Source organism: Salvia miltiorrhiza, chromosome 2 (assembly GCF_028751815.1).
Source record: "Salvia miltiorrhiza cultivar Shanhuang (shh) chromosome 2, IMPLAD_Smil_shh, whole genome shotgun sequence".
In the NCBI taxonomy this organism is placed as follows: domain Eukaryota; kingdom Viridiplantae; phylum Streptophyta; class Magnoliopsida; order Lamiales; family Lamiaceae; genus Salvia; species Salvia miltiorrhiza.
In genome coordinates this window covers 14743032-14762239 of record NC_080388.1, presented here as the reverse complement: position 1 = coordinate 14762239, position 19208 = coordinate 14743032, and the positions used below count along the sequence as shown (strand labels likewise).

At 43.3% G+C, this 19208-nt stretch overlaps 1 protein-coding gene across 1 annotated transcript; it reads left to right on the top strand.

Moving 5' to 3' along the window:
- The first annotated feature begins 5923 nt into the window (after nt 1-5923).
- On the top strand, nt 5924-6985 carry LOC131008032 (uncharacterized). The gene has a single exon (XM_057934936.1). The coding sequence runs from the start codon at nt 5924-5926 to the stop codon at nt 6983-6985; it is 1062 nt and encodes a 353-aa protein (XP_057790919.1).
- Nucleotides 6986-19208: the final 12223 nt, after the last annotated feature.

Sequence of the window (19208 nt, the reverse complement as noted above, 5' to 3'; positions counted from 1 at the left end):
AGATTGACTCGCAATCGCACGAGGTCGTCCTAGTGTAGTAAGCTAACCCAAGTCGTCTCACAAGGAAGGCTAAACATGGCTTTAATCGTGCTACTCACAGGATACAGGAAAGAAAACCTAAACACTCTAATCGGAGGTTGGGTCGGGCAAACTCTCTAACCTTCTAGACATAAAATAACGAAAAAGAAAGCAAGTAACTAATTAAAAGACACTATGAAACTCATACTACCACAAATGAAAAATAATCAACCAACGAAAAGAGGCTAACGGGAAATAACTAAAATAATAAAAGTCTATTTCCTAGATGACACTAATCTAACCTAATCGCGGAAAATAATTCGATGAACGAAATGCAACTATTGTAGACAACTAAGGCATGAACATGATCACAATTGCAAACTCATAAACGCGACTAATCAACTCAACAATCTTGAACGAAAGTGAAAACTTGTAAAAGCAATTAACTAGAGAATAAATAATTGAAGAACATCAACCAATTAAAGCACACACATAAATCTCAAACATCACTAGCAAATTCATAAATAAACCAAGAACAATCCACAATTCAGGAGAATATCAATCCAAGAGTTCTTACAATCATTCAAACGAGAATTCCAACGTTGTAGTCCCAAAACAAATCACAAGATGAACAACAATCTGTGAATCCAAAGATGTTTCAATGAGTTTAAAGATCTTAAAAGCTAAGGAAAATATGTAAAATTCGCCCTAGGAGGCTGCTGGAGTCGGAAGTAGTGGAGAAAACCCTAAAAATGGGTTTTATACTTGAAAAAATTGTAACTGCCAGATTAAAGCGGGCGGTGGCCGTCATACGGCGCCGCCGCCTACCCCTTTCACAGCATGTCATCAATTGAACGCAGGCGGGTGGCGTGAGGCGGCGGGTGCCGTGAGCGGCGGTGGCCAGCTCCGAAAAACTTCAAAAACACCTATTTTTCTTCCTAAAATGCACGAGAACCTGATAACCTGCAAGGACAACACCAGTGCACGAAAAACCAACGAGCAAGTATAAAATGATACTAAAAAGCACAGAGCATGCTCGAAAATGCACCCAAAACATCCATAAAACACGTCCAGAAATGAGGTAAACAACCCCCCCACACTTAATCATTTGCTTGTCCTCAAGCAACACCCACATCATCAAACGAAAACCACTAGTGATCCTACTCAACAACAAATCTCAAACCAATCCAAGTCCCTCAAGATCTCCACATTCCCACGAAGTGTCCAAGGTTAAAGCTTTAAAATGCAACAACATGATAATACAACTCAATCCGATCAGCCCAGTTCTCCGCTACGAGTGAATTTCCTAATGTAATCGCCTTTACAATCAAATCTCATTTTTTTATTAGTCTTATTATTTTTGTTCTTAATAGATAAGCCATATTTCATGAGATTACAACTTTTGGCGGAAATCCAAAGTGTTCTCGCGTGGTTTTCCATGCTCATAATTAAACATCAGAGGAGCAAAGACCTGGAGCTATCAAGAACTCAATAACAAACCAAATTTCATCAACATTTCAACAAGAGATAAGATATCAGGCAATTACAATGAAAACACTCCCCCTAGCATCTACCAAACAAATCACATCAAGAGTTTCTCATCAGGGTGTTGCACCCCAAATGTTAAACTCATAACACTACTCGAGAATATATCAATCAAGATGGACGAGGATAACAATCAAAACCAACACAAAACCAGAATCACTAGCGAACCTTCATCAAAATCAAGGGTGTACTCAAAGACAATCAAATAATCAGCGCAAGGGGACCATTCGCCCCAAACCAAACAATCCATGCAAGCATAACAAGGGAACCGGTCGTCCCAGAAAACATAATCCACGACCAATGCATCACACATGCTATGCATACCAAACACCCAAAACACACACCCCCCCACATGTAAAAACACGCACTATCCTCTGGGCATAAAAACATGAATGTTAGAGAACTTCCCTGAAATGAAGTGCAGCCAATGAATCCTTGGTGGAGTGAGAGGGTGGTAACAGGAACCAACACAGTGAACAACAAAAACAAACACCAAAACAGTAAAAAGAGACAAGGCAAACATAAATAAAGAATAAATACAATATGTACAAAGATAAGGGAAAAAAATTGCTCATAGAGGCCCCGGAGGGGGCAGGGGTGGTGGAACTGGTCACGATGCTGCAAAGAGAAGGCATCCCACTGAGTTTGGAGAGCCTGTAGAATGGCATCATTATCAGTCAGGTGCTGATTGTAGGAAGCCATGCGAGCGTCATAAGCGGACACCTGGGCACGCAGATGCGACATCTCCCCAGATAAAGAGTTAACCTGGACATACATGTGGCCCATCTGTGTCTGCATTGGGTGGACATGGCCCTCAAGTGTGTCTAGATGACCATAGAAGTCATCTATCCGGCCATAGAGCCAAGTCATGGTATCCTGGACCTCATCAAAACGCTGATAGACAGCCTGGCGAAACTGGCTAAAAGACGCATAAAAGTGAGCTTGAAACTGTGCAAAAGCGTCAGAAGGTCCAGCAGCTGGATCATACGTGAAATAAGGCGGTGGCATGGGCTCATCTACAGCGGCTTCCTCCTCCTCATCCTCATCATCGAGCACAGCGCGAGCCCGAGAAGAGCTTGCCCCAAGAGTGCGGGTCTGCAGGTAAGTACGGACAAGAGGGCGCTGGGACTGGGAGATGATGGAAGAATCAGAGGCCACAAACACCTTGAGCTCTGCACGATCGATAGGCCGGGGCTCGATGATGTGGTGAGACATCGGGACAGTTGTTGCAGGGAAAAGCGAGAAGTGCAAAGCTACAATAGTAACAATGGAGCTGAGAGAGGGCATGAAGCTGTCACGCCGGACCATGAGGTCCATCTAATTCCAAATAAAAACGGTGGCGTCAATCTTCTTTTTGTGCAAAGTACACCACAACAGGTAGACCTCCGAAGAGTTAACCTTGTTCGCTTACTCCTTCCCAAAGATGCAAAAGGTAAAGAAATTGTGCAAAATGCCCAGCTCAGCATCCTTGAGGAAACCACTTCGAGCGCCCTGGGCAGTCCATTTGTCGAACCCGGTGAGCTTACGCCATCCATTCCGAGCTAACCAACTCGTGGGCTTATTCTTCAGCTGTGTAGGAGGAAAATCGAAAATCTCCTTCATCACCTGGTAAGTGAGGATGATGGGCCTATCAAGAAGGTAACAATGAAGCTCCGTTTTGTCTGCTGTGAGTAACAATGTACCGATGAACTCCAAAGTCAATGACTCCAGTCCGGGATGAGATGTTTTGGCGTACGTGAGGACGCTCGGATGCTGAAGATACGACTCAACTTTTCTGTCTAGATTCTGTAGTGGATAAAATCCGACTGACCAGAGGTCAGCGAAATCCTCGCCAGAAGAATCAGCGAATTCTCTGCTTGGGGCGACTTCCCTGCTCGCCGCAATTCCTCTGGCGCCTCGCCAGAGGAATCAGCGAAAGCCTCGCCAGAGGAATCAGCGAAATCCTCGCCAAAGGAATCAGCGAAGTCCTCGCCAGTGGAGTCAGCAAAATCCTCGCCAGAGGAATCTGCAAAATGATCCCTCTGCTCTGGCAGAGGCGTGATCCTTCTGCTCTGGCAGCAACATGATCCCTCTGCTCTGGCAGAGGCGTGATCCCTCTGCTCTGGCAACAACATGATCCCTCTGCTCTGGCAGAGGCGCGATCCTTCTGCTCTGGCAGCGACGCGATCCCTCTGCTCTGGCATAGGCGCGATCCCTCTGCTTTGGCAGTGGCATGATTCCTCTGCTCTGGCAGTGGCGCGATCCCTATGCTTTAGCAGCAGCGCCATAGTAAATATCTCAACACGAAAGTATATAAACTGGATTATAAGCTTACGAAGACCTAGTCAACATGAGTGACTAGGTCAAATGAAGGTTACGACGGGTGGACTCCGAAGAAGTCGGAACTGTTAGGGTTTCAAGGAACATTCCAACAAACCCTAACCCTAGTCACCCCTCCGCAGCTTCATAGCCTATATATACTACTTCATTAACACAAAGAGGGGGACGCCGTCATTAACATTCATACTGATACTTACGATCATTCCCATTCTAAACACATTGTCTAGCACTCTTCTGCCTCCACGCTTCCAGCTTTAGGTTCTCCGGTGATCAGATCAACCGGGACGACCCAACGGTCCTCGCTCATTGCTCAATCACCTCCAACTCCGTCAACCAAATTGATTCGATTCACTGTTTCATTTACTTTCAATTGCTTTCAATACGATTTTTATTACTATTGTTTACTGACTTGAGCGTCGGAGGCCCTTCCATCGACACCCCCATCGGTGCTCTTCGGAGGGCTCTAACGTTACTTGTGGTCTCAGGTTGCTAGTGCCCGTCGATCCTGACGTGACTGACGTCACTTCCGTGATTGTTGGATTCATCCTCCACAATTTGGCGCCCACCGTGGGGCCCTAGCAATCAAAAGCTACACCATGAGTGCTCCGAACGACGCTCACGACCCGAAGAACGCCTCAGACCAATAGGGTTCAATCCAATCGGAACTGCTAGCCCAGGTGGAGATGAACGCGAAGCTCAATGCTTTGATAGACCAGATGGCCCAAGAAAAGGAGAGTAGGCTGATGTTGGAGAAGCAAAACCTAGAGTTGCTAGCCCGACTGAACACTCTCACCCGGATCCAAACTCCTCCGCCAATTCGAACACACCATCTGGACCGGTTCCGAGTCCCCGTCAATTCCATGGTGGACATCGAGGACATCCCTCTCACCCCTCATGGAACTGAGATCATCCCAGACGATCCTTCATCTTCAGTAAGAAACACTGGATCTGGGGTAATTCATCCTAACACGGGTGTTACTCTTGTGACTGCAGGTGAAATACAAGTCTTAGGTCAGACATCTGGGGTACCAAAGACAACTGGAACATCCGGGGCGACCGGGATGACCGGGACAACCGGGACAACCGTAATGGGAACCCCAACCCAGATCAACTCAATGTCAGGAGAGATGGGTCGATCTCTTCCGACAGGTCAGACCGACACTACCCAGGTGCAAATAGTACCACCAGGGCAACTGGAAGGAGATCACGTGCGCAACACCCTGACGTGTCAGCCGGACGGAATCTCAAGGCAAATGATTATAGCTGGTCAAGATAACAATGCGTCCGATCAACCATTCCATATCAACTCAAGCAAATAAGGCACGACCAGTACCCATCCGAACATGGACCCGGCCCTGGCCGTAAGATTAGCCGAAATGGAGGCATTGATCCAGCGAATTCCTGGTGTCCCAGCACCTATCCACAAGAGCTCGGAGAACTGCTATGCCGACTCTCCCTTTGTGGATGAGATTGCCTTGGTGGAGATGCCCATCAAGTTTAACTTCCCGAGCATGCAAATGTTTGACGGCACGACGGATCTGACCTACCATATCGCTCAGTACAAGCAAATGATGTTCACTGCCGCAATTCCTCGGGAATTGAGGCAGGCCTGCATGTGTAAGGGGTTCGGTTCTAGTCTGACAGGACCGGCCCTCCAGTGGTACACTAACCTTCCAAATTATTCTATTTCAAGTTTTGCTCAACTAACAGATATATTTGTGCAGCAATACGCTAGTAGCAGGAAACTTGAAAAGATATCGGAGGATCTCTACGCCGTGGTGCAACAGCGTGGCGAGCCTCTTCGAGACTACATCAGCTGATTCAACAAAGAGAAGGTGTCCATCACCAATTGACCCAAACGGCGGTCACCGCCTTCCGGAAGGGTCTTCTGCCCGACTCAGACCTCTACAAAGATCTCACCAAATACCCTTGTAGAACAAAGGAGGACGTCCTTGCCAAAGCATGGGCACAAATCAAATGGGAGGAAGATCAATACAGCCACCACCGATCTTCACCAAGCGGAAACACTAGAAGAGACTCCATGGTAGATAGAAGGACAAATGATAGGCGGTCTGAGCCTTACCCATCTTCACGACACGAATACAGAAGGAGACAATATGACCAACCTTACGATACGCGACCACGTGAAAGGGCCAAGATCCTAGAGTACAACTTATCTATCTCGCCAGCCGATGCGGTCTTAGCTCTCAAGAGTCTAGGCAACAAAGTCAAATGGCCAGAAAAGATGAGGGCCCCAGCTGACCAGAGGGACAGATCCAAATGGTGTGAGTTCCATGCAGATCATGGGCATCGGACAGAGGATTGCATCGCCCTCAGATTGGAAGTGGCCCACCTACTAAATCAAGGCCACCTCACCGATTACCTGACTGAAAAGGGCAAGCTTACCCTACAACAAGGAAGGGATAAGCAAGAGAAACACAGAGACGACAGCCCGCCAGACCCACCACACCATGAGAGAACTGTGAACGTGATATCCGGAGGCTCCGAAGTCAGCGAAATCACCCACTCAGCCGCCAAGAGACACGCCAGACAGGCTAGATCAAGCAAAACAGGGGCTCTGCCTTCCGGCAAAGCTGGACCAACGGATCCAACCCTGACAATCAGCTTGGCAACATCCGAATCAGACAAGCTTCTACACCCTCATCATGATGCTTTAGTTATTTCCATTTATATTGCTAACTGTTTAACAAAGCGCGTGCTAATAGACAATGGCAGCTCTGCCAATATTTTATTTTTCAGTGCATACAGGGAGATGGGTTTGGACGAGTCCAAACTAATCAAGAGAGCGGCCGTACTCGTTGGCTTCAGTGGCGAGAGTACGACTACTGTAGGGGAGATCGATCTTCCCGTTTACGCAGAGGGAGTCAACCTTTCCACTAGGTTTCTCGTGGTAGACGCCCCATCAGCATACAACGTCATCTTAGGCCGTCCATGGATCCACGAAATGGAAGCAGTACCATCTACCTATCATCAAGTCATACGATTCCCAACCAAGTGGGGAGTTAAGGAGATCAAGGGAGAGCAGAAGGACTCCAGGGCGTGCTACCAAACTACTATGAAGGCGAAAAACCCATCCTTATAGCAATTACAGCAAGAAGCCCCGCCCCATTCAAAGCACATGGGAGAACAGGAACACCCACATCATACCTTGCGGTGCACTCAAGACAAAAGTCAACACACGGAGCTGCAGAGAAGTCGAAGCTACCAGAGCAGCGAAGTCGACGAGCTGCCAGAGCAGAGAAGTCGAAGTTGCCAGAGCAGTGAAATTGACAAAGGCCAGAGCAGCGAAATCGACAACGGCCAGAGCAGCGAAGTCGGCGAGCTGCCAGAGAAGAGGAGTCGAAGCTGCCAGAGCAGCGAAACCAACAAAGGCCAGCGCAGCGAAGTCACCGAGGTGCCAGAGAGAAAGTCTAAATCGGTGAGGTGCCAGAGCAGAGAAGTGGAAATCTGCAGAGCAGAGAAGTCAGAGTCTGCAGAGCAGAGAAATCAAACGAAGAGACCACGCAGCCTGATCGAGGAGGAGATGGTGGAGATAGATGAAATTCAAATTAATGCGAGCTTTCCAGACCACAAAGTTCGGATTGGAGCACAACTCGAACCAGAGCTCAGAGAGAAACTTATCAATTTCCTATTTGATTACTATGATTGTTTCGCTTGGTCCCATGAGGACATGACAGGGATTGACCCTAGTATTATTGTTCACAGGTTACAGGTCACCCCGGGCTACCCACCGAGGAAACAGAAACGTAGAAAGTTTGCACCAGAGAGGAACCAAGTAGTGAATGATGAAGTCACGAAGCTCCTCAAGAATGGACTCATTCGAGAAGTCCACTATCCCGAATGGCTCACAAATGTGGTGGTGGTCAAGAAAAAGAACGACAAATGGCGGGTCTGCATCGACTTCACGGACCTTAATAAGGCATGCCCGAAAGACTCGTTCCCACTTCCACACATCGACATGCTAGTTGACGCGACAGCAGGACATGAATTGATGAGTTTCACGGACGCATACTCGGGATACCATCAAATCCGGATGCACCCTGATGATGAGGAGAAGACGGCCTTCATGACCAGCGTAGCGCTATTTTGCTACAAATATATGCCATTCGGATTGAAGAATGCGGGAGCAACATATCAACGCCTGGTCAATCGGATGTTTGCAAGCTTGCTGGGCCAAACAATAGAAGTCTACATCGATGACATGTTGGTCAAGTCCATCCGCGCAAGGGACCACATTGATCATTTGAGGGAGACATTTGAGATTCTTAGAAAATACAATATGAAGCTAAATCCTACTAAATGTTCTTTTGGTGTCATTGCAGGGAAGTTCTTAGGTTATATGGTCACCCAAAGGGGCATAGAGGCCAACCCGGCCCAAATCGACTCCATCATGAAGATCCAATCCCCAACATGCGTCAAGGACGTACAAAAATTAACAGGGAGGATAGCCGCGTTGGGCTGATTCATCTCAAAATCGTCAGAGCGGTATCATCCATTCTTCAACACTCTTAGGAAATCAAAAATCTTTGAGTGGACAGAGGAGTGTGAGGAGGCATTACAACAACTCAAGCAATACCTGACCAACCCGCCCCTTCTGGCCAAACCAAAAGACCATGAAGTCCTATTGGTTTATTTGGCCGTGTTCGAGACTGCTGTCAGTGCCGTGTTGGTCAGGGAGGACGAAGGGAGGCAATCACCGATATACTATGTGAGCAAGTCCCTCCTAGATGCAGAGACCCGATACAGCCAACTGGAGAAACTAGCTCTCGCATTGGTCCACGCAGCAAGAAAACTTCGACCCTACTTCCAATGTCACCCGATCTCAGTGGTGACCACATACCCCCTCAAAGCCATACTCCACAAGCCGGAACTATCCGGTCGATTGACAAAGTGGGCAGTGGAGTTGAGTGAATACGACATTACATACAAACCACAGACCGCACTTAAATCTCAGGTATTAGCCGATTTTGTTGTCGACTTTGCACCTAACCTTACTATACAGGCCGACAAAGAGTTATGCTGTCTGGCGGAAGAACCAGACCAAAATGGAACTTGGAAACTATATGTCGATGGATCCAGCAACGTACGAGGGAGCGGACTTGGAATCGTCCTCTCATCACCACGAGGAGACAACATCGAGCGGTCAATCCGATGTGATTTCAAAATAACCAACAATGAGGCTGAATACGAAACCATGATAGCTGGACTCGGATTAGCTAAAGAAATTGGGGTAAAACGCATTAATGTATTTAGTGATTCTCAACTCGTAGTTAACCAGATGCAGGGTACATTTCAAGCCAAAGATGCGAAAATGACGGCTTACCTGGGCAAGACGAAAGAACTCCAATTGTGCTTTGAAGAATTTACCATCAAGCAAGTGCCGAGGGTGGAAAATGGCCACGCTGACGCCTTGGCCAACCTAGGGTCAGCAATACAGACTGCACAACTTAAGACCATAACTATCACTTGCCTTCAATATCCAGCAATACAAAGAGATGAGGCCGAGGAACACGTGACTGCAGTGTCAGTCGGACAAACATGGATGACCCCAATAATGGAATATCTCGAAAGAGATATGATCCCAGAGGATCGGAATGACGCTCGTCGAATTAAAGCTCAGGCTGCACGGTTCTTCATCATCCGCGGTAAACTGTATAAACGTTCATTTACCGGTCCATATTTGAAATGCATTAACCCTGTAGAAGCAAGATACGTCTTGTCCGAATTACACGAAGGAGAATGTGGCAACCACTCGGGAGGCAGAAGCCTCGCTCACCGCGCCTTAACCAACGGTTACTACTGGCCAACAATGAAGGCAGATGCAGCTGATTACGCCAAAAAATGCGATAAGTGCCAACGATTCACCCAAATATCACATCTGCCCCCGGAACCCCTGACTGCTATCACTTCGCCATGGCCATTCATGAAATGGGGGATGGACATTGTAGGCAAATTGCCCATGGCGCCTGGACAGAAGGTATACATGTTGGCAGTGACCGATTATTTTAGCAAATGGATAGAGGCAGAGTCTTTCCACCAAGTTCGCGACAAAGAAGTCAAGGGGTTCATATGGAAGAACGTGATCTGCCGGTATGGGGTGCCCAAGGAGATCGTCACGGACAACGGGTCCCAATTTATAAGCGCAGACTTTCAAGATTTTTGCAGGTTTTGGAACATCAAACTAAGCTTCTCAACGCCAAGGTACCCCCAAGCCAACGGGCAAGCGGAATCTTCCAACAAAACAATCATGAACACCTTGAAGAAACGACTAGAGAAGGCCAAAGGCAAATGGGCAGATGAGTTACCAGGCGTGCTATGGTCCTACCGAATAACTACAAGAGCATCAATAGGGGAAACACCATTCTCCCTCGCCTATGGAATGGAGGCAGTAATCCCAACAGAAAACGAAGTACCCACTGCCAGACATGAGCTCACGACAGACGACAGGAATCAAGAGGCCATGTGCCACGAGTTAGATCTCCTCGACGAGAAACGGAACAAAGCGAATATCAGACTAGCTTCCTACCAACAAAGCATCGCCAGACACTACAACAAACATATCCGCACTCGCACATTTAAGCTGGTAAATTAGCCCCGAATTGGCCCCGAATTGGGAAGGACCATATCTGATCACCAAAGTGGTTGGACGTGGAGCATACAAGCTGCAATCGACAGACGGACGTGAAATCAACAACAGTTGGAACGCCCTACATCTCAAGCAGTACCACGCTTAACCATAAACTCTACAAATTTCATTTTATTTCAATAAGGTCTTCCGAGACCCATGTCATCTACTACAATTACTGACCTTTGCATGCAGGTCAGAACTACATCTGGGCTTGATCCCATTAATGGGTATGTAGGCAGCTCTAAGGAGCGCAGCCCCCCCTCCCCCTCCCCCTCCACACCTCGCCAGAGAAATGGCCCTCGCCAGAGAAATGGCCCTCATCAGAGAAATGGCCCTCGCCAGAGAAATGGTCTTCGCCAGAAAACTGGCCTTCGCCAGATAAACGACTTTCGCCAGAGGAATGGCTCCACACCCAGGGGGGAAAAACTTTAAATGCAAAAGGCGCAAGCCCATTTCACCCCGCATACATTACATTTAGCCTTAAGTTAAACAACTAAGTCTAAATGGGGGAGATAAAAATTTTTATGTCAAAGGCTCACGCCCATTTCGCCCCGAACACCTTCAATTTAGCCTTAAGTTTAAACAACTAAGTCTAAATGGGGGGAAGAAAACTTCATTTAAAAAAACGCAAGCCCGTCCCACCCCGAACGTCTTGAATTTAGACTTAAGTTTAAACAACTAAGTCTAAATGGGGGGAAGAAAACTTTATTTAAAAAAACGCAAGCCCGTCCCACCCCGAACGTCTTGAATTTAGACTTAGGTTTAAACAACTAAGTTTAAATGGGGGGAAGAAAACTTCAAGCCCGTCCCACCCCGAACGTCTTGAATTTAGACTTAGGTTTCAACAACTAAGCCTAAATGGGGGGAAGAACTTACTTATACAAGGCACAAGCCCGTTTCATGAACCTGAGGTAAAAACCCATCGCATCCATCAGCGCAAAGTGCGCCTCTCCCAAACTGAAAAATTTTCACTTCGCTAGAGAAATGGCTCTAACCAGAGAAATCGCACTCGCCAGAGGAATGTCTCGTGTCAGAGAAACGGCATTCGCCGGAAAGATCACCAAAAGAGCGGGGAAATCTCCCACCTAAGGGTGAACTTACTCTTATGCCTTCGATCACGCGAGGCGCATGTTTTAGCAACGATTTTACTATTTTACCCCCAGCATGGGTTTATAAATAGCCATGTACGCGTAATTTGAAACCTATGCTATCTTTGCTTACAATACTACAACAATTTACTCTCGTGCTCTCAACAATCCAGTTACTCTCTCTCACCTCTCCGATCAAACACTAGTTACAATTCGCGGTCCAACAACAATTCACCGATTGATTCTATGACTCATCCCCACCGTAACGTCCAACAAGATGAGATACATTTTGGGTCTTTGAAAGTGCCGCAGATCTAGGACGCCCATTGTTATGTCGCCATCGACCATTTAATTCCACGTTTTTCCGGCGCACCTAATTCGCGCGAACTGCTGGGGATCAACGAAAAGGGCAACGCCCTGCTCACTATGCGCAACCTATACAAGTTAAATTGCACTCCACATTTGAAAAAATTCCAACTATGGAGTGGGGGACTGTAACACCCCGATTTTTCATAGAATAATATTAGATTATTATTTATTTATTTTTATAATATTAGGTGGAATTTGAAGAAATTTAGGATTTATTTGAGCCTAGAATAAATTAGATCTCAGCATAATGTGTGATTACTCATTTCTCATTATATTTTAATATTTCATTGACATTTCTTTAAGCATCGTCATTTGTCACAATATGAGCTCAACTACATTGTATTGTCATATTATTTTTCTCCTAAAAATCTTTACCTAAAATTCTGTTTAGAATATATATTATATAATAAATACATAATTATTTTTATCATTAGTGATCTAATATACGTATAAATATTTACAGCATATAGACGTAAATATATGTCTAAAGTACATATTACATATATATCCATACTATAGAGATAATCTCTAGTTAATAAAAAAATGGCAATATACGTGTAAAAATCCCAAACTTAAGTAGGCTAAGCTAGAAGTCTATAAAGTAGTCTATAGTAATGACTAACCATACCTATAATTTTCCTCTATATATAGGATCGATTGATTTGTAAATAAATCACACAAATCATAATATACTAGTATATCAAAAGGTGTCAGACCAAGTTAAAGGTATAATATTAATTTCAAGTATTACTTACAATAGGATTTCCATGCACACACATATACGTAGAATTATATTAGGTAGATATGTATATATTAACATATAGTAATTAATACACATGCATGCACACACTTGCACGTGTATATATATATAGTTAGTTAGTTGTTAATAATTATTTTATGCTAATTAAATATTATAGATTTATTTATGTGAATAAGAAAAGAAATACTTATTGTTAGGTACAATAAGGTTGAGCTCGTGACAATCGTTTATATTTCAAGTTCGACTGCATCATTTGTTAAGGTGGGTTATATTTTTCAAAGTATATTTGAGTTATTAAGCTCTAATGTTATTATTTGAAATGTGGTATGTCCATGAAATGTTTTTACGTTCTCCCACTGTTTAATGCTCTTATGTTAACAATTGTGGCTTTTAATGGGTCTGACACACCTATTAAAAGTTGTGCGCACTGTCTTAAGGTAGTGGATTGATCCCCACGAGCCTTATAGACGAAAGGAGGATTTTGGGTTCGCCCTTAATCCGGCTAGATGGTGTAGCTGACATGGGTTCGTCCCGGGGTCCCATCTAGTTAATGAATGAATGAATGATTACTTCCCAGGGGTCGCCCAGGGACTACGAATGAAAGGATAAGGGTAACAGTGGTGTTACGGTATGGCGCGCGCAAATGAATGAAAATATTTTGTGATTATAGAAGTTAAATATTTATTTTTTTTAAAATCTTCTATAATTCACGTACATGCATGGACTATCATATGGAAATGATTATTTCAAAAATGCATGACCCACTGGGTACACTAGTACTCAGCCCACAAATCTTTTCAATCTTTTCAGGTTAGTAAGATGGTGGAGATGGAAGCAGCTGCGACGGGTTGGCTGCAATATTTTGAAATAGCTAATATATTTTGAGTATGTAAAATGTTAATCAAAGATTATATATATGAAATGTGATATTATTTCTTTGCACACAATTTATTCATTTATCGCTCGATGGAGAGTACATGTAGTCAGCCCCTCTTGGACGCTTGACCAAAGCCCTCATGATCATGTTGTGCTATGCCAATTTCATGAGTGAGCTGGTCGGTCAACTCCTTTTGGCGAGCTAGACTCGGTTACCCCATCATTTACCGCTTTATTAAAATTATAATTAAATGTTCGATTGTTTAGCCGCACGTATTTGTAGACTGGTTCTAAACCACCAGCGTGCTGAGCCAAACTTTCCGACTTTAATATTAAAAATATTGCTACTTAATTAAGTTATCTAAGTATTATTATTATTATTATTATTATTATTATTATTATTATTATTATTATTATTATTATTATTATTATTATTATTATTATTATTATTATTATTATTACCCCCTTCTTTCCCGCTTCTTAAATCCAACCCCTAGTCACGTTTCGGCATTCGTGTCTTCCTTCGGGAATTGGGGCGTGACAGAGTGGTATCAGAGCAGGATCCTGTCGGATCTACGCTCCCAGTTTGGTACCAATTTAATATCAAAGTAATATTTTTTGACTTGAGTCAATCAATAAATGAATAAGACTATATGATTAAGTATGTAAATGCAGCAACCCCCAGCTAGCTATCTCTCCACCAAGGTACAATATTTTTTACATGCAGCATGAATTAAAAGTTGTATGTGTTTAAATTGCATATTCGTAAATGCGCGCAAAAATGATTATTCGGGAAATATTTGATGGAATATTTTATTTAAGTTTCTCATATGAGTTTCTCACAAGGAATGGATGATAAAATGCATATATTGTTATACATTAAAGATATGCTCCAATATCATGGTTAATTTCTTCTATGAATTATGGTTGAAAAATATGCGATTACTTTTATGACAAAAGAAAGTGATAAGAAAAGGATATAGTGAAATGATAACATTGAATAATCCAAGTATTGCATTGAACTTAGTTATGTGCTGATAGAAATACTTATTAAGGATATCTTTTATGACAGATGGCAACTAGAACCCGAGGTAGAAACAACGGAAACCCTGAGAATGAGGAACTAGTTAATCATATCCCAATTCGTGATACCGAAAATATGTTCAGGAAACAACACCCTCCAACTTTTGATGGCTTAGGTGATCCTGTAGACGCCGAAAAATGGGTTAGAACGATAGAAAGAATCTTTGCCTATATAAGGTGTGACGATAAAGAAAAGGTAATTTGTGCAAAATACCAAATGATCGATGAGGCTGACTTCTGGTGGGAATCAGTCGAAAGGACTATGACTCAAGCGCAAAAAGACACTTTGACTTGGGAAGGCTTCAAAGAAAAGTTGTTTGAAAAATTTATTCCAGAATGTTATAGGCAAAAGAGACAAAATGAGTTTTGGAATTTAAGACAGGGAAAAAGTACGGTCACAGAATATGATCGTGCATTTAATCGATTGTCAAGATATTATCCACAACTGGTGGATACTGATGAAAAGAAAGCTGACAGATTCAGAAAAGGGCTGCGTCCTGAAATCGCAGTTTCATTGGCTAGTCAGGGAACACTAACCTATGCCCAATCACTAACAAGGGCATTAAACATTGAGACATTACTGCCAAAAGAAAGAGAGAAAGGAGCCATACAACAATTTGAGGGGGATAGAGGAAAAAGGAAATGGGAGGATCGAGCATCGGGAGAAGAAATTGTAAAAAGGGGATTTTGGAGAGGGCCACCACAACAACAATTCCTGCCACAACAACTCCAACAACAACAATTTCAACCTCGACAGCCACAACAACAATTTCAACAGCGGCCATCGCGACCCCAACAATATTATCAACAGTACCCCCAACAGTGGGGATTTTCAGGACAGAAACCTGTGTGTCCCCAATGTAAGAAACCTCACTTAGGAGAATGTCGGATTGGAACAAATGTTTGCTTTAGATGTGGGAAGTCGGGACATATGGTTAAAGATTGCACCAATGGAAAATGGTCAATAAAAGGTCAGCAACAGCAAGGTCAAGGACCTACTAAGACTCAAGGGCCAATAATGAGACAACGTCAACAGGCAAAGGCTTATGCTTTGAACAGGCAGCAGGTTGGAAATGCGCCCGAGAACTTAGCAGGTATGATTTATATAAACGAAACTCCAATCTTAGCGCTATTTGATACAGGAGCTTCACATTCGTTTATATCTAAGGTTGCGTGTGAAAAGTTATCTATAGTAACTGAAGTACCTGAATTGGCATTGAGCGTGAGTATACCAGCAGGAAATACGGTTACTATATTAGAAGTTAGTAAGGGTCAAGACGTTAAAGTTGGAGACCTAATATTTAAAGCTGACCTGCATGTCATCGACATGAAAGGAATTGACGTTATTTTTGGAATGGACTGGTTAGAAAAAAATAGAGCAACGATATGCTGTCAGGAGAGGGAAATTTTGTTCCAAACACCTAATGGAGAGAAAATTATTTTTCAAGGAGGGAGACTTGGAACAGAAGTGCCTGTTATAACTGCAATGAAAGCCATTAAGATGTTGAGAAAAGGAAATTGCCAAGCATTCTTGGTAAACTTAACGGCGGAAAAGGAAAATGAATTGAAAATAGATGATGTGCCAGTAGTACGAGACTATCCAGATGTGTTTCCCAATAACTTACCTGGATTACCACCAGATAGACAAGTGGAATTTTCCATTGACTTGGAACCAGGAGCAGCTCCAGTATCAAAAGCCCCCTACCGTATGGCACCAAAGGAATTGCATGAATTAAAGGTGCAATTGCAAGAATTATTGGATATTGGATTTATCCAACCAAGTGTATCACCATGGGGAGCGCCGGTTCTCTTTGTGAAGAAGAAAGATGGAACCATGAGAATGTGCATTGATTACCGTGAACTGAACAAATTGACCATTAAGAATAGATACCCATTACCTCGGATCGACGACTTGTTCGATCAATTAAAGGGAGCGGGCGTGTTCTCCAAGATTGACTTGAAATCGAGATATCATCAGTTGAAAATAAAGAAAGAAGATATACCGAAAACAGCGTTTAGGACGAGGTATGGGCATTATGAATTTACAGTTATGCCTTTTGGGTTGACAAACGCTCCCGCAGTTTTCATGGATTTGATGAATCGAGTTTTTCATCAGTACTTGGATAAGTTCGTATTAGTTTTCATCGATGACATATTAATCTACTCGAAGGATGGAGTACAACACGAGGAACACGTGAGAATCGTGTTAGAAATTTTGCGAGCAGAACGACTCTACGCTAAGTTTAGTAAATGCGCATTTTGGTTGAAAGAAGTTATGTTTCTTGGGCATATAGTATCAACCGAGGGAATTAAAGTTGATCCCGCTAAAGTAGAAGCCGTGAGTGGATGGAAAACACCGTCAAGTGTGAACGATATCAGAAGTTTTTTAGGATTGGCGGGTTACTATAGAAGATTCATAAAGGGATTCTCGAAAGTAGCAAAACCAATGACACAACTTTTAAGGAAGGGAGTTAAGTTTGAATGGACTAAAGAATGCGAGAAAAGTTTTCAAGAACTCAAGAAAAGATTGACTACAACACCGGTATTAGCAATACCAGAAGAAAATGAAGAATTCGTAGTATATACCGATGCTTCGAAGTTAGGGTTAGGATGTGTGCTAATGCAGGATGGGAAAGTAATAGCCTATGCGTCACGACAGTTGAAACCTCATGAAATGAACTATCCTACCCATGACTTGGAATTGGCCGCAGTAGTACATGCGTTGAAAATTTGGAGGCATTATCTTTATGGAGCTAAATGTGAAATTTTTACGGATCACAAGAGTTTGAAATACTTTTTCGAGCAAAAAGATCTGAATATGAGGCAAAGAAGGTGGCTCGAATTAGTAAAGGATTACGATTGCACTATTAGTTATCACCCTGGAAAAGCAAATGTGGTAGCAGACGCCTTGAGTAGGAAAACAAAAGTGAATTTGGGTTATCTTCTCACTGAGCAGAGAGAATTGATAAAGGAATTTGAAGGATTGAGTCTAGAAGTGGTATGCCCGCCCGAATCCATAACAAGTTGTATCGCAACCTTGGTAGCAGAACCCGATTTAAGAGAAAGAATAGTAATTACTCAAAGATCAGACTCATCTTTAGAAAAGAAAAGATTAATTGCAAGGACTGATCAGACAAAAGGGTTTACCGAGGGCAAGGATAACGCTTTGTTATTCAAAGGAAGGTTGTGTGTACCAAATAGTGAGGAGTTAAGAAAAGAAATCTTGACCGAAGCTCATGAGACGCCCTACACAGCCCACCCAGGAAGCACTAAGATGTATAGAGATCTAAAAAGAAACTTTTGGTGGGAAGGTATGAAGAAAGACATCGCCTCATTCGTTGAACGATGTCTAGCATGTCAACAAGTAAAAGCAATACATCAACGACCATCAGGTATGTTGCAACCCTTACCTATACCCGAGTGGAAATGGGAACATATCACGATGGATTTCGTGACAGGATTACCAAAAACTATCAAGGGGAATACTGCGATATGGGTAATAGTAGATCGTTTGACGAAATCCTCACATTTTGTTCCAATCAAGATTACATTTGGGCTGGAACGTCTAGCTCAATTATATGTTAAGGAAATTGTACGTCTTCATGGAGTACCGGTGTCAATTACATCAGATCGTGATACAAGATTTACTTCACGTTTTTGGAAAAGTCTGCAAGAAGCCATGGGTACGCAACTAAATTTCAGCACAGCATTTCATCCCCAAACTGACGGGCAATCAGAAAGGACGATTCAAGTTCTAGAAGATATGTTGCGAACGATCGTTATAGATAAAGGTGAAAATTGGGAAGATGTTCTGCCTTTGGTCGAATTCGCTTATAATAATAGTTATCAGGCAACGATCGGAATGGCACCTTTTGAAGCATTGTACGGGAGAAAATGTAGATCGCCTCTTTATTGGGATGAAGTTGGTGAACGAAGAATTCTAGGGCCGGATCTGGTTCGACAAATGATTGAGCAAGTTGACCTTATCAAGAGACGAATTAAAGAAGCTCAAGATAGACAAAAATCATATGCTGATAGGCGTCGAACAGACTTACAATTTAATGTTGGAAACCACGTGTTTTTGAAAGTTTCTCCATCAAAAGGAGTAACGAGATTTGGTAAACGAGGAAAATTGAGACCCAGATTTATAGGACCTTTCGAGATCTTAGAAAGAATAGGCCATGTCGCATATAGATTGGCATTACCTCCGAGTTTGCCAGATGTGCATGACGTGTTCCACGTCTCAATGCTAAGAAAGTATGTTTACGATCCAAAGCATGTCGTAAGATATGATGAAGTTGTTCTAAACCATGACCTAAGCTATGAGGAAAGACCAGTAAAGATACTTGACCGCAAGGTCCAAGTCTTGAGGAATAAAGAAATACCTATAGTAAAGATTTTGTGGAATCGTCATGGCCATGAAGAAGCTACATGGGAACTAGAAGAAAAAATGTTAGCTCAATACCCTGAATTGAGTGACCAAGGTACGCAAATTTCGAGG